This window comes from Ambystoma mexicanum, chromosome 5p (genome assembly GCF_040938575.1).
Source record: "Ambystoma mexicanum isolate Mex_15411 chromosome 5p, UKY_AmexF1_1, whole genome shotgun sequence".
Lineage (NCBI taxonomy): Eukaryota > Metazoa > Chordata > Amphibia > Caudata > Ambystomatidae > Ambystoma > Ambystoma mexicanum.
The window spans coordinates 753833984-753859859 of NC_090930.1; the positions used below are offsets into that span (position 1 = coordinate 753833984).

At 40.9% G+C, this 25876-nt stretch overlaps 1 protein-coding gene across 1 annotated transcript; it reads right to left on the reverse strand.

Annotated features, from left to right (window-relative positions):
- Positions 1-204: 204 nt before the first annotated feature.
- Positions 205-6015, reverse strand: LOC138481176 (C-C chemokine receptor type 4-like). Its single transcript, XM_069613135.1, has 2 exons — positions 5854-6015; positions 205-1930 (listed from the first exon to the last, which is right to left on the reverse strand). The coding sequence occupies exon 2, from the start codon at positions 1904-1906 to the stop codon at positions 824-826; it is 1083 nt and encodes a 360-aa protein (XP_069469236.1). The 5' UTR covers positions 1907-1930; positions 5854-6015; the 3' UTR covers positions 205-823.
- Between the last annotated feature and the right edge of the window lie 19861 nt (positions 6016-25876).

Consider the following 25876-nt stretch of genomic DNA (forward strand, 5'->3'; position numbering starts at 1 on the left):
CGCCACGGGTGCTAATTCCCTTTCCAGCCTGCCTGCTAGCTCTGTGTCAGATATGCAATAACCAATAGCTGTGAAGCTCAGTCTGTGTGTAGCAGACATATCCCACTGGTCATGGCGTGCTAGCCTTTCACATTTAAATGTGCAAACAGTTTTAATTTTTGATTTTTTCCTATGTGTGATTTTGAACGCACATAACTTCTTATTGAATGCCACCTTGACGGCAGTTTATTTGAGAGTCATCAACATATACATTGGCAGGAGGCACTATACAAATGCAAGATAACATAACATGACATATAATTTAGAACATGATTTGATTTACAGAATGCTCATTAGAGATGTTGCATAGTAACAGTGAGGTAAATATGCCGAAGCAAGGTCGAGAACCAATATTATCTTTTTTATACAACGCATTTTCGAGGTTGCTTTATCATACAAATATTATGGGAAGCACTAAATATTTAACAGAATGACATCTGATTACTCCATATTTTACTTTCCAACAGTACCGAAAATGACTTAGAAATGGTATGTTAGTGGACCAGGGTTTTGCAACCTGTGGTTCCCCCGACTCCCCTGATCCCTCAAAATTCAATATCAGCATTGGTAGATGATGGGAGTTGTAGTCCAAAGCATTGGGAGCACCAACCGTTGCAGATGCCTGCTACAGAGATTTTGGAAAATTGTACTTAAAAAAACAAAATATAGAAACCCTTTGGGAATTAATCAGACCCAAACCGCAATGTGGACTACCTTTAGCAACCATGATTGAGAGTACTCCGTTGATTGTTCGATCTAGACTTCAGTCTAGAGACATTATTGCTTACAAGGAAAGGCTCTGCTGAATTTCCCGAGTGGATTGGCTACAGGAGCTGCTTGAATCACGCCGGTCCCCGGATTGCCCAGTGCAGGCTTTGCACAGAAATTCAAATATGGTGAACTTCCGGAGCAGTAATTTCAGGTACTTCCTGAATTTTTCACCCAGAAAAACGTAAATGATCGGATTTAGACAGCAGTGGACAAATGCTATGGTCTCGGACACTTGAAAAGAATAGTCCAGCACTAAGCTGCTCCGACAGCTCGTCAGTGTTTCCAATATTTCCAAGCCTTGAAGCGAGTGTAATAAGAGCACAACATTATACGGAGTCCAGAAGAAGAAAAAGACAACCATTACTGCAAAAATTAACTTGACTGCCTTGTTTTTCTTCTGACTTCTACCCCTCAGTAGGTTTTTGATGATCATGGAGTAACAGAAAACCATGACAGCCGAGGGGATCACAAGCCCCAGGATGTTGATTTCTAGGGTGCAGAACAATTTCCATTTTTGTGCTGGATCAGGATAGCTAGCCTTGCAGCTGGTGTGGTTGTCCTTATATGACACTTCATTAAACATAAGCTCTGGGATCGCAGCAATAAAAGCGACTAGCCATACGCAAATGCTTGTGATTGTGCCACAGGTAACAGTTCTTGCTTTCATCGAGAATATGGCATGCACAATGGCCAAGTACCTGTCCACACTCATGAGCACTATAAAAAAGATTCCACTGAAGAAGCCAAACAGATAAATGCCGGAGATTACTTTGCACATGAAGTTTCCGAACACCCATTCATCTAGTGTGTAGTAGATCCAGAATGGAAGCGAGAATACAAACAGCAGATCAGAAATGGCCAGGTTCAGCAGGTAGACGTCGGTCATGGTCTTTATTCTTTTGTACTGGATTAAGACGCAGACCACCAGAGCATTTCCCAGAAGTCCAAAGACAAAGACCAGCGAGTAAACTACTGGAAGGAAATGAGTTCTGAAGGTTTTGATGCTGTCTTTCTTGCACGGTGCAGCGTAATCCGAATCATAGTCGTCATCGTACTGCTTATATAGCGGGGAAGTGGAGAGCTCTGAGGTGCTCATGTCACAGGCAAGTCTCCAGTCAACCTAGAGGGGGTGGAAAATATCATGTTATCAGAAACGTTGTTTTAGGCAGACTTAAAAAAATGCAGTGTCTCCCCTCATACACAGCAATGGGACGACAGTAAATTGTCTCAGCAGACATGTGCATGGACATACTTGTAGAGAAGCCAACATCTGCTTTCGTAACTTTTCCTCTCCTTGACATTAAATTCTAAGCATCAACTTCTAAAGTTACATTTATGCTTCAAATATCGTAATGCTATATTTTACCTTGGAAAGCAAATAAGCAACCCTTGAGCCTTCCCTTGGTCAACTGTAAACGAATGCTCCCAGACCAGGAAAACACCCCACCCAGATGAAGCCCTGATTCTATATTTTCTCAGCATTTTGATCTCTGGAATTTCCCTCTTGAGATGAACTACTTCTAGTGCTTTTAAACTAAAAAATCTCTGGTGAATGGACACTAGTAACCTAAATATATCATCATTGATTACAAAAGTTGTACACTCATAGGGGAGAATTGAGACTGCTGTGTTAAACTGCATCAGGAGAAGTAACTACAGCAGCGGAGTAACTTTGCTGAAAATGTTGGGGGGGCATGCCATTTAAAGGAAAGGGTCCCTGCCAAATGAGGGGGACAAAATGGTGTGCCACAAAAGTTGGGGGGACAAACACCCTTTTCCTCCCAAAATTATGCCCATGAACTACACGTAGCACATTTTATGATTCGGGTAGTAACTGAAAGGGCCAGCTGACGTTTTCCAAAACTATTCAGCAGAACACGCCACAATATTTTAAACATTTCTACAGTAAATTTTACAGAAAGGTTTTGAGGTTGGGCTGGGTCACTTTCTGACAGTTCTGCAAATATTGTTTTTTCTACACAGGAGCAAACCTCACTATGATTCTGTGCGTTCTTTGCATGTAGTATGACAGATTTCATTAATACCGGCCCCCTCAGCTCCTGGGATTAACTCAGGATTATTGGGCATTCCCAGAAAGTGGAATTCTGCTTGCTCTGCTTTCGGGAAGAAAAGTGAAACCTAGCAGGCATTTTCATCTGTCTGGAAAACATTTATCTAAGCAACAAGTATGAAGCATAAGCTGTGACACAAAAACAAATGGCTGGAGTCCTTTTTTAAGATTTGTAACTGATTGTTGAAAGATTTATAATGATTTAATATTAGTCAGGTGAATGTATAGTTTGTATTTTATGTTTTAGTGTATCTGTTTCTTTTTCTCTAGTTATAATATACTAGTGGAAAAGCCAGTGTACACAGGGTAATGTGCGTAAAGGTAGACATTTTCAGAGTGTAAATATATTATGTGGTGTATTTTAACGTAATTTGTGTTAATAGAAGAAGATAAAATGCTGTAAACAATCTTGCTCTTTTTACATGGATGAGTAGTAACCTCAAACACAATCTAACAGAATCGTTTGAAAGTTCAACATAGTAGATACGGCCAATTGTTGTATCTGCTTCTTGGATTCCACTTATGGGTTTTGGACTCAAATATATAATGTTGAGGGATGTCAGAGTAATACAATTCATGTGCAGCATAATTCAAAGTAGACATGAGTTAATAAAATAAATTGAAGTCAAAGTTTAAAACGTACATGAAGAATATTATTGATATAATACATAAAGAAATAGTACAATGAATAATTAAGTAATTATATAATTACATTGAAAAAAAGGTATTTCTTTTCTTAGAGAAATAGTGCTTTATGAAGTGAATTTCTGTTTATATGTTTTTTTAAAATGTATATATTTTCTTAGTCTATGTAACTTGAAGTATGCTGTTAAAGTGGTATCCATGTCTTGGATATTTTCTGCAGCTAATTAATTATATGTTATCATTGTTGAACACATTTTGTTTGCCTGGAAGATGCACTTGAAGTCTTATTGTTGTATGTGTAAGGCAACAGCTCCCTCTAGAGGTGATAACAGGTGAAGCGGACAGGGAAGCTTTGGACAAACATACACCTGGCCTTTTATTATATAGTATGATGATTGTGTAAGGTTTGCAGTAACCCATGGACACAATACAAAATTGAAAATATATAAAGAAAATCAACCATTGGAACATTGTTCACGCTTTCACAATAAACTCAAGTGTAAGAAAAAAAGCAAGCACTTATTAATTTCAGCTTGTACTTTTTATTTACCTTTTTCTTGTAATATAGGCTGCAATTTGTCATTTTTTCTCTTTTTACTACCACGTTTATTTGCCTATGTTAGTTCCTGTCACTTCTTCAATTAAGTAGTTTGCCTTTAGTGCGTCTATCAGCTTTTCCTTCCCTTCTCTCATGTCCAATGGTGACAGGTCCCACCTTAAACTTTATTGCCACTGGTTGGCACCTACAACTTCTCTGGGGTCTGCAGGTATTCCAAACCAGGCTTTCCAAATGTCTGCACGGTCCCGTTTAGAATACAGTGATGCTCAATACACAATGCAACACCATAGCCTCGTTCTTCCTGTATGAAAAGCTAAACTTTGTTTTCAGTTTGGGCTGTTAGGTGACACTTTAACACCATACATAAGCTGAAACTACTGCATTAGAATATGTTAGGGAGAAATGGCTTATGAGGAGGGACACAAAGTTTGTAGGTGTTGTTTAATTATTTACCCAACCATTGACTCTCCTGTCCATGGCCACGCTAATCCCTATGGCCATTCCCACCCAGTTCCTGCCCTGCCACCCAAAACACATCCTCATGGGAACTCTTTGAGCTTGCTTTAATCAAGCATTACCATCAAACTTTGCAACCAAAGTTCCTGCCAGGGATTTTTCAAAGCAGTCTTCTGAGAGTTAAGGACTTAATAGGAGCTGTAAACGTGCCACTGGTGTACTAAAATGTCTTAACCAGTTCTGCCTTTACCCTCTCACCTGTGAGCACAATGCGTGTCCTTCACTGAAGTCCTGTTAAAAAGGAGCATTGGTAAAGCCAACAGTTTTGGCTTGTGTATTAGGTATTTGCCAGGCATTGCTATTAGATGCCCAGGTACTCTCACCAATTTGCACCTGCTATAATCAATGGCCAGTTAATACCTCTTGGTACCTTTCCGATATCTACACACAAGCCCACACTTTTGGCTTTGCCAATTCTTGTTTAGCGGATGGGCCAGAAAACAGCAAATAAAACTACACTAGGCGAAATACAGCCGTCTCTAAAGAAAGCTGAAGGGGAGTTTGATGTGTACGAAGCCTGCCGCCAAGCGTCGGGCGAGAGTTCTGCAACTACAGCAACGAAGCACCCCACTAGGACTGTCCACCACCACCACATTATGACAGACATACCAGATCTAACACGGCCCTGTTCAATTCTGCAGTGTCGCACTTAATGTAAAATGGCAATACACGGGCCTCCTATGAAAGGGCAGTGTGTGTTTGTGATTCTTCGAGAACTGAGCAGTGTAACAAGCGCCTAGATGCCGGGAATGCAGCAACTCCCCTGGTAGAGCTGTACAGCGGGGTTAAGCTCTGCAGTAAACTAGTGGCTTCTGACGACAGAACCTAGTAACCTTGGTTCAGACATCGTCTTTTTACAAAATTACTAATGAAGTGCTTTTAAAGAATGTATTTGGCGATGTGCATTTTGCGCTCAATCAGGGCACGACATACATTACCATATCGTATGATAAGGGTTTCTAAGAGCGGACCCGGGGATCGAACCCGTGTTGGTGTACGTCGTCTTGCTTCCAAGGCGAGCATGTTGCCAAGGCGAAATGACCAGTTAAAATAGCAAATGGGGTTCTCCCTGAACCCTGATAAATTCTTTCAAACATAGGGTTACTTGATCAAAATGTCTTTCTTCGTATTGCTAGTTTGCTTTTATGAGATCTTAAACAAACAAAAAAACCAACCACGCGCTAACTCCTTGCTTAGCATGCCCGCTTAAAATAGACCACTGCAGGAAGAAATAAAGGTGCCCCGACAATACCTTGCTTTTCTGGGTTCCTGATGCTGCCAGCAGACGGTAGTGGCTCTTCGGCGTGAGTCAGCAGCCTCTGGGTGGCGGTGCTAGATGCAGCCGAGATATGCGGTGCCTGTTGTGAGCTTGGCGATGAAGACACGGTTTCCTGTGGACTGGAGCCCGGGCCGTCAGGTTCCGTTTCCCACATTACCTTAAATGATGTCTGATCAGGCTTCCCTCTGCCACAGCTGCGCTGCCCACTTACAAGAAGGGCGTCCACTTGGCTGAGCGAGCCTATGACAGGCCCAAAACTCGGGTTCTTAAAACAAAAACATGATTTGAAGTTTTGTCAGCTCTCCACATTGCAGTGCACCACTGCATTAGGTAAGGATGGAAAATGGATAGTGTTAATTGGGAGGGCTAACAGGTACAAAAGGTAATCAATCATGCTTCCTAATTGAACATTTGCTGATCAACTATAGCTTGAAGCTGCTTTGAATGTTCATTACAAACAAAGGGCTGACATGTCAGGAAAAGCCCAGTGAAAGCTTTCATAGCCACATGACTCGGGACATTGGACTGCAAGTGGGCTGGGGCTAACCAGTGCGGCCCCGGCAGTCTGCAAAAGTGCTCCCAAGGTGGGGCTCTGCTACCCCTCCCCCAGCTATAGAGGCACCAACCCCCATAGCCACCCCTTTAACCCAATAGAGCCACATCGTTGTAGTGTGTCACCCCTCCTGGGAGCATGGTATCTCCCAAAGCTCTGCTGATGTCTCCTGGCAGTGACCACGTGACTGCATTGAATAAAAATAATGAGCGGGCTCCCACTCATGGCCTGTGTGGTTATTGCCAGCGCCATGGTGGCGCTGTTTAGCTGGCTGAGGGCCTGCCCTGCAGGGCCCTCTAACAGGACAGTGCCCCTGCTGGACAACACTGTCATTGATGGCTCACATTCATGTTGGTAGAGCCCCTGCTGGGCAACTCTACCTGCTTACCCCAGCAGAGCCCCTGCTGTGAGATGCGTGCACCTGCTGGGCAACGCCGGTGCGATCCTGCATGTCAGCCTGGGTGCCCCCAGGCCATTGTCCAGGTCTGTGTGATCACGGCCCATCAGGGTGACCCCTGCAACTCAGTACTGTGGGTGCCCCCACTGCAACAATGTCAAGGTGTGTTCTGGGTGCCCCCAGCTATGGATTGACTTGCCTGGGTGACCGCAGGTCTAGTCATAACAGTCGTGAAAGAGCGGCCTGCAGGTTTCTTAATCAGACTTGTTGACCCGGTAGGCAGCTCCTTAAACACACGGCTCTCTTGGGTAAGAAAGCACCTCAGGTGGTTGGAGTTGCCAATTAAGAAACAAAATCCGACGCGGGGGCAGACTGCTATCATGCCTTTTGGTGCGCCCTCTTCTCCTTCTGAATATTAAACGTAATCACAGCCTAAGCGACGGTGCTGTGATAGCCTGAACCTTTTTTTTTTATTTTATCAATAAAAAGATGCAGGCAATTCTGTTTCTGAAGGTGACATCTGCTAATCAGACCCATTTTCCGAATGCTCCATTACAAAAAGCACAATGCAACAGCAAAATAGGTTTTCTAGCGTGCAAAAAAATCAGAAATATATACAAATGGTAAAGACATGTGTGGTGTACAAACACTTCCAAAGTCATCAGGATTTCTAGAGACATTACAAAACCCATATAGTGAAAGACAGCAAAAAAATGAATAGGCCAAACACACAAATTCCGAAAAAACTCAGAATTCAAATAATCGAGACATGAAAGTTTTGTGCACATTTAGATTTTTTTTTTTTTTTAATTGTGCATACGGCTTTCCATAAAAACCTTACACATTACAAAATCAATAAAACTACCATTTAATAAATGAATCCATCAGTTTACATCCCTGCACTCTGTATAGACAAATGTACTAAGAAATACAAATGCAAGTAATCAAAATAATCCCTGAGCGTTATCACCTTATTCAACAACTATATGAAAATATGGCAACCCATGTTGCTTGTCAGTGCATGGATCTTATATGAGAAAAAACACAAGTTTATATGTGCGCAAAACATTCATGTATTGAGCAGTGGAATGCGTTTCGATTTTTCATTTTTGTTGTCGATCATGCGTTTTGTAATTTGTGTAACTTGTTCTCTATTTCTGTAGAACATTGCGCTACTTTGATGTGTTTTTGACATTAACATTGTTCTACTTTAAGCGTGAATTTACTATTTGTATTGTTTTCAACTCTAAAAAATCTGTTTTGCTGTTGTTTCATTACCCCTATTTCCAGAATATGTGAATAAAGGGGGTTAGATCCCTACTTTTGCAAACCAAAATGTATAATCCAACCATCACTTTGCTGCGACAGTCTACTGACATGCACAGCAGTTGCTCTGCAGTTGCAACAGGGCAGATCCAAGGGTCACATGAGCATCCCTGAATATAGCTGGTGGACCACAACGTTCCAACAGACCGAGGTGTTTCTTTAAACTGTGTGCATCTCTTATTCAAAATATCATAATTGTGTACATCAGCAACCCGGTGCCAGTTGATAAAAACTTAAAATAAGTCATAATTGAAAAACCTTTTTGAAATGTCCTATGCCTTACCAGAAATATTACATAAAATCTACATTTATTGTAAGGCTATGGTAAATACAAACAAAAAATGAATTCTTGTAGAATTATGAATAGATGGCAAAGATCATGGTATTTGACTCAGAAAATAGACATGTGCATACGAAGGTAATTCTCTCTCTTTTCTTGCCATACACAGCCACAATTGTACCCATATACAAGAAGGGAGACATCAACGATCCAGTGAACTATCGCCCCATAGCGCTCCTTGATCCAATAGGAAAGCTATTCGGCGCTTTGCTACTGAAAAGATTCCAACAATGGGCCTTGAACGCCGCATGTAATGATCCATTTCAATCTGGATTTAAAAAGAACTTGGGAACTACAGCCAATATTCTTCTGATAAGTATACTGAAAATCAAAATGCTCGAAGGAGGGCCTAGGTTACATCTGGCCTTCATAGACTTTTCCCAAGCATTTGACAGAGTCGACAGGTCTGCGCTTTGGAGGAAACTGAAAATCTGGTCTTGCCCTGAGTCCATACTGAACCCCATTAAAGCACTATATGAACACGACAGTCCGTGTTAAACTGAACTACCAAAGCCTGCTATCAAAACCAATAGCAACCCAAAGAGGTGTCAAACAGGGATGCCCCTTGGCTCCCTCCCTCTTTTTGGCCTACCTCGGTGATTTTCAAATTTCAGAAGCCTCTGTGAGAGCCTTCCCACCCCGGGTGGGTCAACACACCATTAGCAGAATTTTCTACGCCGATGACCTTATACTGATCGATCAAACACCCATAGGTCTACAGCGTCAACTGGACAACCTGTACGAGTATACTAAAGCAAATAATCTGGAAGTAAACAAAACCAAAACAAAAATACTTACCTTGGGAAAATCAACAAAGAAAACTGAAAAACTAAAGTGGTTTTTTCAATCAGAGGAGATCGAAAAAGTTCAAAACTTCAAGTACCTGGGTATTGTGCTGGACAACACCAAAAAAGAAACAGCCATGCAAGATCATCTGAGAACAAAAACCAGGAAACTTGCCTCACAAGGAAAAGCTATCGATCATAAGCTGGGTCACTTTTCTACGATCCCGGCAATTGATTTTTACAAAATGAAGGTGGTTCCAGCTCTAACCTACGGTACTGAAGCAATGATTTACTCCCGCGTGAAATTTGGCCAAAACTTGAAGCCTAGTACTGTCGAACTGTTCTCGGCCTTCCTACGTCTACGCCGGTAGCGTCAATTCGAAGGGAACTGAGTCTTCTGTCCCTGCAAGGGACGTTGAACTGTAATTCACTAAGGCTTTACAGAAAAATCTTACTTCCTGAAAGTCCACTGCTATACAGACTGATCAAAATCGAACTAGCAGCTGAGTCTGAAGACCTACATCTCAAGACTGCTAAAAGAAATTGAATGTGACGAGAATGACTTGATCACAAATCCGGGAAAAATTCTGAAAAAAACTAAAGAGCTAGACTGGATTAAGACGTTGGCAAAAGCTTCAGAAAACAAGCTAACTCAACACTTGCCACCGAATACAAAGAAACTGAATGAATTACAGGGATACATCAAACAATTTCCCAACAGAAAAGCAAGAAACTGTATTCTAAGAGTGAGATTGAATTTGTTGCCTACAAATGAAATTAGAGCCATTAGGGGTATGTCAACTCTATCACACTGCAGATTATGTCACAATACAAACGAAAAAGAGACAGTTCGACATCTCCTACTGGGTTGCCCAGAAACCAAACCAATCAGGACCGCATACATGCGACACTTCTCATTGGACCCTTCTTTAGACAGTTAACTTTGTTGGTGGTCAAGAATGACTAGTGGAGATAGACCGACCTGGCTAACGGCTACCACGCAAATAGTTCACCAAATCATGGCAAAACTGGACACTTTGACCTCTCCAGAAATGACAGCAGAAAGTCAGGACGCGACGTTTGCCCTCTCAACTTCGCGAAACCTAGAGGTAGCAGCTGCGAGTGAATAGAGATCATGATTAATAATATCTTCCACTCACTAATACCAGTTTGAAGAGGCCGTAGAAGGCTGAAAACCCTAGCAACTTTTCTTCTCATGTAAACAAAATCAACAAAAAGACATTTAACAGACATGGACAGTGACAAGCTCTTTGTAAAAATCAATCTTTTTATTTTGATTCATACAAATAAAAAAAAAATAAAATAAAAAAACTCATCTATAAATCAGAACAAGAGACAACATGCGTGACATGGCGTTTGTCAATTGTTTAAAAAAAACTTTATTGGTACACTTGGTATCACACGGTACAACTTCACAGCATAATAAGACAGCAATACAATCATCACATAAAGCAGGGACGGTCATGCCTTGATGTGAACCTTACGGACTTCATTAGGGTAAAACATGTACGTGTAAAGGTATACGTCCGTGCATGTAGCCGTAGTTCAATGACATGAAAGCGGTTCACTTCTATAATAGGGCCCCGGGTGTATCTAGTTCCGTTGTTGTGCGCCAGAGGTACGATTTAAGTGGAACCCACATGTCTTTTGGTCTGGATCAGGGTGATTGCACGTGTGCCCATTGTTCTTCCTCATCGTTAGCCCATATTACATCCTTTAGCCAGTGGTCCTGGCTCAGAGCAGTTACACTCGTCCAGCGCAGAAGAATGCAGCGCTTGGCCAATAAAAGACATAGTCGCACAAACCTACACATATTACCCAGTGAAGGGTCAGCAGTATGAAACAAGCAAAGTAATTGTAGAGGGGTAACATTTCTGCCCATCATTTCTGACAGCATTTTACACACATCGTTCCAAAAGGCCGTACATTGCAGGAAGTCCCACATCAAATGGAAGTATTTAGCATTGGGGGATTTACAACGTGGGCATGCTCCAGTCCCCTCATTGGAAAACATACGCAATCTGTCTGGAGTATAGAGATAACGGTATAGTATTTTAAGCTGGGGTTTGTCAGTTGTTAATGCACAATGGGCCTCATTACGAGTCCGGCGGTAACCGTGCTGGAAAAACTGGCAGGCTACCTTCGGACCCGTATTACCATTCTGCCTCCATGATTACCGGAATCACCGGGACATTACGACCCCGGTTACCCGGGAATTCTGGAGGCGGAATTCTGTAAGTCCCCATTCCCATGGAGTCCAATAGGACTCCATGGGGATGGGGACAATGGAAACACTGGTTCCGTCTATGATGGAGCCAGTGTTTCCATTTGTGCATGCAGGCGGGTGGTGTAAATCCGGGAGTGACACCTCCCGCCTGCAGGACTCTTAATCAGCTGGTCTGGAAACAACGGTGGCGGCGGTTTTACCGCCACCGTTCTTTCCAGACCGGCAGGGTCGTAATGAGGCCCAATGTGTCTTAAACTAGCCCATACAAATATTATCTCTCATGGCTACTCCCTTTGATTGGTGAGCTGATTGTTGACAAGGAAAACATTGTTTTATTTTTTGCACAGGGAAGTTCAGCATCTCAAGATACATGTTGCACTGTTCAAAGTATAATGCATTTTTCTTTACAAAGAAATATCTGATAGCTTCCATTGCTAATGTGTGGTCTATTGAGGTATACATTTGCATCAACTGTAACTAATGCATAGTTATTTTACAAAACTGTGTTGTGTAATTTCTGTAACACTTGGGGGGATTCTCTGATGTACATATTTTATTTGATTACCCAGGGTTGTAGAAATGCATCAATAACTTTGGACATAAGTTTGGGTATTTCTCCGTTATCACTGACTGTAGGCTTTTCTTGTGATAGCTCTTCAATGGTTTTATGAATTTTTGGTCGAAAGTAAATTGATGGTGTTTTTGTGTGTTATACTTAAAAACAAAATTCTCATCATCATTTTTAAATATCCTGTTCATGGCCCATTTGTCTATTAAACTTCCCAAATTCCCTTTGTTGTATTCAACATATCTGGCCTTACTGCTTCATAACAATTAGAAGTAGAAATGTTATGTTTAGCCTTTTTGATTTAGCTTGCTCTAGAATTTAGCTGCAAAGATGTGGAGATCTGTACTAAGAAGGCATCCAGTCCTAGCGTTTTAAGTAACTTGGTTGTCTTTAAAAATGAACCACAATTACACACTTCAATCCTGTACATATTGTTTAAAAATATGATACACTCTAGAACTACCCCTGAATCATGTAACATTTCAATAATAATTCCAATTTACAAAAAAAGGAAATCGACTCAATCCAACAAACTATAGATTCATAGCTCTGTTAGATGCCCTGATTCTAAAGGAACAATTATGGGTCGAGAGCACAGGGCGTTTGAGTAAATTCCAAGTAGATTTGAAAAAAGGGTGGGCACCACCTTAAACAGGCTTGTATGATGACGCTCTACAGCAAGGTGTTTGGTCTAAGGAAAAGCCACCAGTTTTCATGGTCCGTATTGACTTTTCTCTACCATTTGATACAGTCAATAGGTCTTTGCCTTGGGAAAAATTAAGAAAAGTGGAGCATTCCAAAACGATTGCTAGCGATTCTGGTTTATTTATGCTAAAACACATGCTTAGAAATTAGGCTTAACCAACAAGAATCTTTGACCCATGAATTTCGAACACATAGAGATTTGCACCATGGGTGCATCTTGGCTCCATGCCTCTTCAATCTGTATGTGTTGGAAATGGGGGACTTTTTGGCTAGGTCCTCATTTGTGGATCCAAACATAAATGATATTAAGAGCCACTGGTTGGCTTATGCAGAGGATGCTGTCCTAGTTGATCAGACTCAACAGGGATTACAAGGCTTGATTAACTCCATCATTAAATATGCACATATTAATGGCCTAATTATTAATCCCAATATAACAAAAATTATAAATTTGAGTAGCAATGAGAAAAAAAGCATTTCAATTCAATTGGAAAATTGGGTTTGAACTGTATTGAAATCGTTTTTGAATTGGACACGGTTCAAAGTAATAAACACATTATTTTGAGTTTAAGGGTTACAAGTGAACTAAAAATATTGTAGGTTTTCTACAACTCCTCTTATTGATATTTTTATAAAGCAAAGACACTTCCAGCTTTGCTCTATGGAAAAGAAATCTGGTCTACAAATCCTATAAAGTTAAAATATATAAGTATATATGGAAGAAAATTATATGTATACCAAAGTGTATTCCTGGTTGGGTATGAACTGGGATTGACCTTCCTAAGCGGCTGGTTTCAATGGAACATTTTAACATTCTATAGGCTGATTCTTTGACTGCCTGATAACTCACTGCAATGTGATTTCAGAAGTGTACTTTTATGGGATCTACATGGTCAAATCTTGACCTACATGCAGAAAAGCGAGACCATTTCATGAAGCATATCAGGAATGTCCAAAACGTTTGTTAGTAATCCTAGGGATGTGAAGAAAAAACTTTTTATAAACGATTGGTATTAAAAAATTGAAAAGGACTGGTTATAAAAAAAATCATAACTTTCTCCGAGTATTTGATAAACTACTTGATACACTGCCTTGCTATTTGCAGAAATTCCCCAATGCACACTGGAGATCACATTTTCTGCGATTTTGATTGAATCTTCTGCCTACTTGAGAGATTCTCTCTATTTGCTTCCAAATTGTGCAGTTGTTAAGGAACATGCTGCTCAGTCTAGCCTTAAAAAAAGTTATTATCTGAAACAGGGTGAAATGGGTGTCATGACCCAGTGCTACTAGGAACCTTTACACAGTTTAGCTGCAGGTTGTCACAAAATGACATTTATACACATGTCTATAACTAAGAATACATAGTCCTGCACCTAACCAGAAATTTTACCAAAGGTTTGTATTTATTGTTAGGCTAGTGTTAATTCAAACAAAAAATTAGATATTAAATTGTGTATTGTTGTAAAGAATAATGAATAGGTGGCAAAGAAGACATTGTGATTCGGAAATATAATCCTGGAAAGCTTTTCTGAATGTGAATCACAAGACAAAGAAGCATCTTGTTACCACAATAGATGGAAATCAGACATTGTAATTCACAATAAATGACCATATAATGTCCATATACAATTTGCAGTTTCATGAATGATTGTTATGTTATTGTATCTGTTGCAGCTGTCTGGACTACATGTTTTGCTTAATATTGTGCTTCTTCAGGGCCATTTGATATCAATTGATAAGTTCCTAATTAGTTTAAGAATATTGATGAGTAACCAACATTTGAAATAATCCCTCCAGAAATGATTACCATTAAAATGGAAATCAACACAATTTTTATGGTCTTACGGATAGGACCCAGGTCGACCTACAGAAACAACTGAACGTTGTCATTGAATGTTCAACATTGAATGAACAGTGCAGTAATCGAAAACAAACAAACGTAATTAGATTTGCAAGTAACAAGAAATCCAAAATGGTATATACTTGAAGTGTTGGAGAGGAACACCTAACACCAACACATATCGTAAACTATCTGGGTTTTAAAATGGACTCAGTCAATAATGTGAGTATCCTTATGATACATTTAATGACTAAAGCCACTAAGGCACTGGCACAGAGGACGATTACAGGGCGTTATTGTAGGTTTTCCATTTGTCCACTGTTATCCTTTTATAGGATGAAGCTGGTCCCATATTTACTGTATGGCACAGAGATTAGTCATGCACTTAGGTCCCTGGTTTACGAAAAGGTGGAGTCGCAGGCCTGGAAGTGGGTCCTAGGTCTATCAGATTGTGTCCCGATAGCTGCTCTAAGGTTTGAGTTGAGTCTCATGTCTTTGGGTTGTCTATTAGATTTTAAAATCCTATCTCTTTACAGAAAGTTGTTGGTCCCACTGAAGGGATCCTTTTATGAGGATCTAGCAGATATATTGGCCCGACCTACATTGTGTCCCTTGTCCAACCTTAAGAAAAGGGCAGATGAAGTGCTAAAGAGACCAGAACTGTCAGTTAATGATCTTACTGATCAGCTACAAGAGATAAAAAAAAGATCCTGTTTAGACAGGGGTGGATAAAGACTGTCACAAAAAAGAGGGAGTATAGATTGTACAAGAGCCTTTCGTCCTTAGACAAATCCATGGCAACCATTCCCAAATATTTGAAAACATTTCTGAAGGGATATTGGGTGGGGCAATTTTTTCATATAGGCTTAATTGACTACATACAGGCGAAAACTGTCATGTTATATCATTGGATACGGATATGAGAACAGGTTGTGTTTTATGTGAAAATTAGGTTATTCAGAATAGAGATCCTATTCTCTTGAATTGCCCAGCACTGGCAGTAGTTAGAACTATATGGCTGAGGCGATTTAGACACAATGTTGTACTGCTGGAACCTGTGTATTTTTGTTTAAAGAATTTCAAGTGGAGAGGAAACCGCTGTTACTGTTGCAGTTATAAAAATGTTGAAACAGGGCTTGTCCGATTAAATTGCGATGGTAAGGCTAAATTCACATTTTAGTTTTGTGACTTTTTACTGATATTTTAAATGCAAGTGTTTTTTCCTTGATCTAATTATCTTTTTATTAAATCTGTTTCAATTTTGTAATTTTTGTAAATGATATGTATTTTTCTGTTTTGTGTAAGGTTGAGTATGTGCAACCAGAATCACAATAATAAAAACATTGTAGATGTACTTTATAAACATTAATACAACAAAAGATGAAAAGATTCATAGGATGAAAAAAAATGCAATCATTTGATACAATTGATATAGAATACATTAGCCAGATTGTATTCATAATGTACAACAAAGATATACATTTTATGTTAAAAAGGGCAAACATTTACGCTGATGAGAGAAAAAGAAAAGAAAAAAATATGAGTACTAAATGAAAATTAAATGACCGGAGATTTGTGGTTTGCCCAAATAATTATCATATGTTGTGACATGTGCAGGAGTATTATCCTATAGTACACATTAGTCAACCAGAAAAAGTGTGCTCACCCTTTCAATTGAGATAGTGAAGACATTTTCAATAACAAAATATGTACACAAGTTATAACAATACTTGTCTTCAATATAAATGATAATATTATATATAACCCTGTTCAGCCGTCACACGTTTTGACCTTCTCTGTCTTTCTCAAGGCTGATATTTTACAAAGTGCATTTGATATTCGCAAACAAAATTCCAATTGAAGATGGTTCCTGAATTTTATAAACAATATTGGATAAAAGTAGAGTTAGCAAAGAAGACTCACAAAAATAAAAATATAACATTAGTTAAGATGTATCCTCACATAAAGAGATCATGGCAGGTCTTAGACCCCCCAACTTAAATCACCTCTTCTGAGTATTCATTATGTTAATTTACTTGTAAGGCACTCCCAGATATAGTGAAACAACTGCACTCCATTGCTGATTACCATTAATATGGCAACATAAAACTGTTAGTAACCCCTCTATCTATTCACCCATGGGTTCGATCCTTGTGCTGATTGATGATTAGTCTTATACTGGTCTGTGTGCAAAAGGTGCCTGTTACCTTTGTGTAATTGGAATTATTATAAATGGCACTCACCACAGTGCTCTCTTATTCCTATTAATATAGTGCAGTAGCCTAGTTAGGCCTCACTGCTGGCTTGTTTTCTGAAATTGGATCATCAATTTGTTATAAATCCTGTCATTTGGGATCATCATGATCTATTTTCGAAATTCAAAAACTGTTTTGACCAGTTACCAATCAAGTACTGTCTCCGTGTACACTAGGTATATTGGTATGGGTGTTGTGATCGTAGAGTTTATTTTCAAGCTAAAAGTCAAATTCAGAATAATAGTTACACTCCTATGTCTCGTGGTTTCCATGGAATTGTACATTTTTAAATTGTAATGCTCCTCAATTGTACATATATAACTTACAATTTGAACAAAAATGTTGGATGTCCTGTTTGGAATCATCCTGCCGCATTCTGCGTCCTGTGTGCTATCCAGTCGCGATTGTGATTTTTTTTCTGTTTCTGTATGTTATAGTGACATCATGCATACATGATGCGTGACATTACTTCCTGTTAACTGTAAACAAAATATTGCTGTGTGCACACATCGCAGTGTGCTATTAATTGTGGACAAGCCTATTGACCTTCATTTAAGGAAGGCTGAGATACATGGCGCTTGCCAGTTAGTAATAGCGCTTATCTCAGCACAATCCACCCTGCCCCCAAAAAAATATGCTAATTCACTAAGTTAGCAGTTGGGGTGTTACCCTGTCTCTGGGTTCCACTCTAGCAGTCCTAATGGCTTACAGGGAGGACATTTACCATTTTGAGTATAGCTTAGTACATTTTTTATATATCAATTTGTCACTACTATAAATTAAAACCCATGCCTTCTAGATCTAAATGTTGCCATTCACAAACCTGCTTAATTGGATACCGTATTACTTCCTCTGGGTTCAGTTCTATCAATCCTGATGGTATAAAGTGAGCGCTTTTGATATTTGGCTTTAATTTAGCACATTGTTGTTTATCCCTCAATCACTACCATATATCTAAATCCATGCAATCTCAATCTTAATGTTGCCATTCACAAGACTACATGATTGGATGCAGTATCCTCCATGTGCAAAATACTCGACAGAATGTAATTTTGACAGTCTTACATAGCACAGCGCTTGATCATTTCAGTCACAATTGAGCTTCAGATTAGTCTAGCTAAATTTACCTGTTAACTTTTGAACCCCTTCAGTGCATCACATTAGGTCACACAGGTATTCAATTTAATAAGGCAAATGGCAAAAGACAAAAGTGGTTAAACAGAATCACATAGCTCCTCTCCATGTCTTTTTGAATCCTATTGCTGCGTGCAAAAGTCCATCTACTCTAAAAACGCAGTAATTTTGTCTTCTTTGTTGAGGCCAACAATTGTACTCGGAAATTTACAGATGAGTCTAGCTTACAGTTGTATTAATAACAGTCTCTGATTCCCACCTCTTTTGCCACACCTGTCCCTTTGTAGTCCAATTAATCTTCTCTTGCCCTTCTCTTCCACCTGGTGACTCTCTTGCCAATTGCTGGCTAAAGGTAATTTTGGATCCTGGTTGCTCAGGCTTGACATATTCACGTGTGCACACCCTCAATTGTTGTATGGTGTTTCCTTTATATATCTTTTGGCAAATACAGACAATTGCACAAACAACGTACTTTGTTTTACAATTAATTAAATCCTTAATAATAAACATTTCAGTACCCTTTATTTTGCTTTATTAATGGTAATCAACAATGGAGTGTGTTTGTTTCACTATATTTTCCTCGTCCCCGGAGGATAGCTCAGCGGCAACGTGCTCGCTTTGGAACAAGACGACACGAAGCAACACAGGTTCCATCCCCGGGTCCCTGCTTAGAAACCTCTGGGTATTTAAGCACCTCAGATATATGCAACTCAGACAAAAAAAACAATTACGCAACTAAAAAACAAACAATTCCTGTAACAGCGCCTAAGTGCCCGCGGGCCGTGTGAACGCTTTGAAAATGAAAAAATAAATAAATATCTGGGAGTGCCTTTCAAGTAAATTAGCATAATGAATGCTCACAAGAGATGATTTAAGTTGGGGTCTAAGGCCTGCTACAATATCTGTATGTGGTGATATATCTTAACTAATGTTTTGTTATTATGTGTGTGTGTCTTCTTTGTTATCTCTCCTTTTACCCAATATTGTTTAAAATGTACAGGAACCATTTTCCATTGGAATTTTGTTTGCGAATATCAAATGCACTTTTACAAATATGAGCCTTGAGAAAGACAGAGAAGGTTGAAACACGTGTCGGCTGAACAGGGTTATATATAATGTTATAATTTATATTCAATTCAAGCATTGTGTGTATATTATGCTATTGAAAATGTCTTTTTTTCATACATGAATAAAAATCTTCACTAACTCAATAGAAAGGGTGAGTGCAACATTTCTGTTTGACCAATTTGTACTGTGTCTATTATGATATAGGTTGAGGGCAAGGCCTATGTCAAGCGGAACTGCAGCTATTCACTATTAGTGATTAGTGCCTCAAATTGTGGATCCTAAGCACACACAAATCCGGATTTGCCTTTACACTGTACATAATATCCTATAGTGCATGTATATATGCTATGTTCTCAAACTATACCAGTAACTCAATTTCTAATGTAGGTTCATTGAATTTTGATGAATTATGTGATTGTATCTATAGTTGTATACAGTATACATCATGGTAACGAATAACCCAAAAAAAGAGTGGTGGGGCAAATATGAGTGTCTGTGTTTGATTGATATGAGGTATGATACTGTTATAAGTATGACACGTCTATTGTTTTATTATTGTTGGAGATTCAACTCATTGCTCTTGAACTTTAACATGAGAGATCTGGACATAACAGATGAAAGGATGTGTATAGATTAATGGATGCATGTTATAGGTCAAAGGCGGTATTCAATAGCCGTGGCTCACCTCATAATACATGCATAATTTACCTCCATGCTATTACCTACCTATATGTTAATTGAAACGTGGGCTCAAGTGCATGAAAAATAGTGCAATTGTCCTAAAAAATCCTTTAGTTAGAGTAGATCTACAACAGCACAAATTACTAAATTACTCTCTGACTGCTTCTCCAGTAAAAGTACAGTTGTACATCATTACATGCATACACAATTTGTATGTTCTGTGAGCTACCTGAAGGTACTCTCAGGTCTACTCCCCAGGGATCTTCTGTTCAGGTGGGCGGGGAAGGGCCATCGCTTTTGGGTCCTCACCCTGGGGGCGGACAAGCGAGGGAGGATCACCTAAGTGAAGGGTCCTTTGTGATTGGACAGAGGATGCCTGAAGATTAGACATGCTACCCCCCCCTTTCCTAGTATTGACCTACCCTCCTCTCCCTCATCCTTTAAGTGCTATTGTCAGTCTTATTCTATTATCCCCTGCAATTTCCTTTAAGTACTGAGAAGAGGAAGGGGCAACTGGGAGCAGTACATATTACCAATTGCAAACGCCACTCTGGTACTGTGACGACAAAGAAGAGAGGTCAAGAGGCAGATAGCTATAAAGATCTGGCATGTCACACCAAAGGGCTTAAAGAAGTTCAGGCAATTGGAAATACCTTTTTTCACCTGCAGCCCATTAATAAGGAAAGCGAGTATAAAAGGTGGAGGTCAGGAGTGCTTGTAGAGAGGTGCAGGTAGTGCAGGAGGGCCAGTAGCCGAAGGAGATGGCAGCTGAGGAGTTGCTGTGCTGAGGGGCAAGCAGCTGAGACACTCAAGTGCCAATGAAGATTCCAGGAGACCTGCCGAGCGGCCGGTGCAGGACTGGGAGCCCGTTTGAGGGAAGGCAGAGAGCAGGCATTGCGAAGGAGCAGAGATGGAGCCAATCACGAAGGCCTGCGTACCTGAAGTGGAGCCCTGGGCGAACAGGTGAGTCACTTCGCCCGCCTGGGAAGGAGTCATTGACTGGAGCAGCAGCAACTCGGTATGTGTACAAAGACTCTGGGGACTTTTGAGCCCACGCAACTGAACCAAGCATATGTTGAATGCCGAACTTCATAAAAGGGGCTGTTGAGCCCGCGTAAGTTAACAAGGTATATGCTGAATACTGAAGTGAATGAAAGACATTACTCAAGCTTGCACAATGTAAAAGCTGCATTTATTGAATATTGAACCGGGGAAGACATGGTTTGAAACTATTGAACAGCAACTTTGGGAAATCTATGGTTGCGTGCCCTATGATGACTGGACCGTGTGGTCTGACAACTGCGCCTAGACCAGAAAGTTTCCTTACAGAGGCATTTTCAATATCACGACTCAAAGTACAGATGAGGTATGTGGTTGCTGGTTACGTGACCTGTGATGGGTGGACCGTGTGGTCTGACAACTGCACCAAGACCAGAAACCACTAAAAGTTGGAAGCCGCAAAAAGGTGTGCACCAGTGGTGAAGTTGACCAAAGGAATGGTCCGGCGGGCCCTATATTTTAAGGCAAACTTGTAAACAAGTCGACTACTGAAAGTAAGTCTTGGGGAAGGAAATTCCGGGCCCGCAGTGTTGTGTGAACTTTGTCATATCCGTCTTGGGGAATGGAGTCCCATGACCACAGTGTTGTGTGAACTTTGTTGCCTTTGGAACTTGGGGAAGGGAGACTCAAGACCTTCTTGTGATGTGAACTGTGATCAGGGGCGGCTTGTATCTGAGGGCACATTAGTTTTGCACTCAGTGAAAGATGTACATTAAGTCAAAGCTACATACATCTTTTACCTAAAGCAGCAAACCTGCAGCATTGACAGGCAGTGTGTTGTCTTTCAATCATATGTGCTTAGGCCTGCTTGTGTGGATGATCCACCGGGCTGGTGTGGTGTGTCATATGAAGTGAGAGGACCCCGCAAGGCACGTCTTGTGCCAGATAGACTTTCACCATTTTAGTTATGAAGCACCTTGACCTTCACACAAATAGCGAAGAGGCAGGTGGGCTGACATTGGATAGGCCCCGCTGCCTCTCTGTCACTGGAAGAGAAGTGCAAACAGTGCAACGTTGTGGCCCCTCTGTGACTGACAGCAGATGAGGGCCAATGTGAAGCCAGGGTCTGCTGTCACACATGCCCGCATTTAATATCCATTGGCTGTGTCAATCAGCCAATGGGAATGGGAAGTGCGCCGTGCGGGGATGTTGCTGCAGTGCCAGGCCTCAACTCCTGCTCCTCTAGGGCTTCAGTGTAGTTGTGTCAGCCCATCAAGAGGAAGATACGGGGAAGGAGTTAATGCTTGACCGCCAGGAAGTGAGGGTAGGTCAAGCAGTCCTCTTGCCACTGCCCATGTGCAGCCTGAGCCACCCAAAGAGACAGAACCAGGCCGGCTATAACCCAGGCACCGATTCAGGTAAGGTTTTCATTGCACATTGCTAATAACAACCGTAGCAATAGAGATGCCCCAGGCCATCGCTTAATATACTGCAATGCAAATTCCATACCCAGCCTGGATAGATAATGCCCCATTTTACAGACAATTAGTTAAAGAAGAATGTGGAAACGTACCAGCCATTAGCGTGATTCCAGTTTGAGAAATTCAGGATGTCTCTGTCCCTTCTGTTTTAGGGGCTTGGACAGTAAAGTAGATGACTCTTAGGCCTTAGAGTGCAGGAAAAAAAAGGACCATTATCCTCAACAAACTGGGTACATTACTTTTCTTTCACTACCGGGCTGTCTGCTGAGCTGCTGCTGCGGTTTGCTAAATAGATGTTTTTTTTAAATAGAACCGCGAAATCGTATTTACTTTATTCCCATTAGAAGTATGTTATCCAGCTAGGATTTGAACCTGTGACATGCAGGTCAGAGTCATGCGCCAATCTCTACAGGAGCACTCAAACAATTCCAATTGAGAATTGTACTTTCATGCAGTGAAACGTGTAGGAGACGACTGAGGCAAGCAACTGTCTACAACACATAATTGCTTTATAAGGCTGTATATAACCAGTGTTTTTTATTTATTTGATACATGTGATCTTCAGTGAGTGTGCATACAACCTGCTGTGGCAGATGCACTACCAAGGGAGCAGCATCACTGCTCCATGGAACTCCTGCCAATTCGCTATGCATGTGAGACCACAAAACGTGGCACAGTGTCCTGGAAACACGAGACAGCTCCTGCTCCTCAGTCCAACGGGTACTGTGAAAGAAACCGAGCCTGCATGAATCCCTTATTTACAGCAAATGTGTTGACAGTGGACAGTCGAGAGATCCATTTACCTCCTTGCTCCTTCCACGATCACCTCTGGGGGCAGGTTGCACAATCCCTCTCCAGGCCCATTCACTACTTGGCCGCTCTCTGCTGCTATCAATGAATGTCCATATCTGCTCTTTTCGTTCATTGGTCTCACCTTGTTTACTTGCTAGTCAATCTTTGGTTCCTATGAGGGCGTCTCCTCTATCAGTGCTAGCTGAGTTCTCTCACTATGTTTGTCTTTGTGATATAGATATAAACCTTTCTCTAAAAACATGATTAGCAATATTAAACAGCACTAGCCTATAGATGTACGTTCCTCCTGATTCTACTAAAGTCATAATAACAAACGGGTCACTTCATTACTGGAGTCAGAAACCAGACCTCATAGGGAGGCCTGCAGCATGGAATTTGAAACTGCCATAGTGGCCATGAAGACACTATAATTCCTGTGACTACCCCTGTGCGGCATGCATGCATCTCTCCTCTCCCAGGCCATCCTCTAATGTTCACATTCCCTTACATTCTCATACACCATAAATGGTTCATTCTTTCTGCACCTTCTGCCAGCACCAAGAGCTCATAGTATAAAGCAGGATTGTTTACATTGTAGGACAGATGTTAAGATGTTTTCTTTATCCACCAAAAGAAGATGCTCAAAGTTGAACTCTGCCACATTGTATAAAGTGCTTCAATGCTTAATTTTAATGCATTTTTAAAATGTTTGAAAATGTTGCTTTCCAGAAAACTGAATGATTAGCAGGATGGTTAAATACTATTCAGTCGAGTCAGCGGCACATTTCCTCCTAGGTACTGGACTATAGCTCCACTGAGCCAAGACAAGTGTGTTCTACTATTAGAGTACTGGCATTATTGGGGGAAGTCAAGAAAAGTGTATTCTTATATGGCTCACAGTACTGGCCCTAGGCTTATTGGACAAAGCCATCATGTGTATGTAATTTCAGTACTGGGATTATTGGCCAAAGTCAAGTGTGTTCCTCCAGTTAAAGTAATTGCACGATTAAGCAAATCCAAGAAAAGTGTGTCCTACATTCACAGCCAGTACTGGCTTGAGGAGTATTGGGAGACACCATGTTGGGTGGGTTCTTAGTAATTGTACTGGCCTTATTGGGTAAAGCCAAGGCAAATGTGTTGTTACAATAATGGTATAATTTGGGCAAGCCCAAAAGCAGTGTGTTCTTATAGTGTCTGGCTGCACTGGTCTAATAGAGCACAACCTTCTTGGTTGTGTTCTGGCAGTTACAGAACTGCCATTATTGGGAAAAGCTGAGTGTTCTTACAGTGAAAATGTTAGCATATGAGGGCACCTGCATCCTGAAAATGCTCTTGTGTACCACTGGTGGCTTGGCATCTACTGTATTTTTTCATGTGTTGCACTGCAGAACCGATTGTATGTTGTGTGGCTTTTTAGCCAATTGTCACAGAAATGTCACTGAAAATGCACAATTTGATCACTCAAACCCACCTAGACGTTTTGTGTCCCCATGCTACGCTTGGTCACTGACGTTATTAATGGGAAATATTTACGCCGCTCCATTGAAGAAATTCACCAGCCGCCACTGACTGTGATATCTGTAAACATACCAAAGGTAACTTCAGAACTAGATCAGTCCCTATTGAAACAAGATTATATTGGAACTGTGTGGAACTTGAGACAGAGAACTCTTGCAGACTTAAAGTGCTAATGATTGAAACTTTGCTTTTTTGTTGTAGTTGTGAGGACAAGCATAAGTTTTTGACAAAGCCAGAATTTTGTTTTGGACTTTTTACACCCAGACTTCCCTTAGATTTCTTTAGGCAGGGAAAACCCCCCCACAGCATAGGGTTAGTAAGGCGTTACTCCATCCTGATTATTAATAAAGTTGTGTTTGAAGATATACCTCTGTTGTCTGTGTCATCTCTTTTGATACCATGCCTGTCTCACAGTTCCTGTCCTAGTTTCAAATGGTTTGCAGATCTCTGAAGAGCACTACAGAAAGCTTCAACTAATCAATGCTAGAAAGAAATGCTTCTTGCTGCCAAGACCCTGGACTCGATCTTCCAGCAACCAAAGTACCAAGGAGGCAACTCCTGACTCTTCCTGCACCTCCAAACCGCCTCATTGCTAGTTTGGTTACCTTGGATGCTATCCAAGCTGCTGGCAGTGAACTTTCAGAGTCACCTTCTATTTCAACGCACAACCGGCTGATGTATCTGAGTTTTTCCTCAATGCCGTATCACTGCTACCTCCGCATCTGAGACCCACTGAGTCACCAACTCGATACCACCTGCTGGTTTCTAGCCTCTTTGAGCTCAAAATCATTACAGTGTCACTTTGCAGTGTTGAGCCAGTTGAACCCACTGGTCGTCGCAGAAATATCTCAATTCCTACACACCCGAGGCCCCGGAGTCTTCAAGCACCTACGACCCAACATCACTTGTCAATTTCCAGAATCTTCGTCCTGCAAGCCATCATCACTGCTTAACAACACTGCATTGTTGGAACCTGTCACTGTCGCCCTGAGACTGAACCCCAGCTCAGTGCCAAAATCACCCAGACTCCCAGTTCGATCCGAAAAACTTGGCTGCACATTGTTGAGCTCTGAAACCAAAGAAGTACATGTATTTGAAGGTGGCCTGTCCCTCTGGTGCACCTTAAAGGGCTCTAGTAACTTCTAAGACATCTTTCTTTAAAGACCTCTTCAGAAACTGACAGTAGGGAGAATGAGGGTCTTCCTTGCCTTTTCTTGTTGAAGCTAGGCGTCAGGCCTAGAGCATCGTTGGGCCTCATGATCCTGGACAGTGTAAAGTGCTGGAATTCCTTGTGAAGGAAGCT

What these genes read in the sequence shown, in the direction of transcription:
- LOC138481176 (XM_069613135.1), bottom strand. Translation starts at nt 1,906, where the DNA reads ATGAGCACCTCAGAGCTCTCCACTTCCCCGCTATATAAGCAGTACGAT.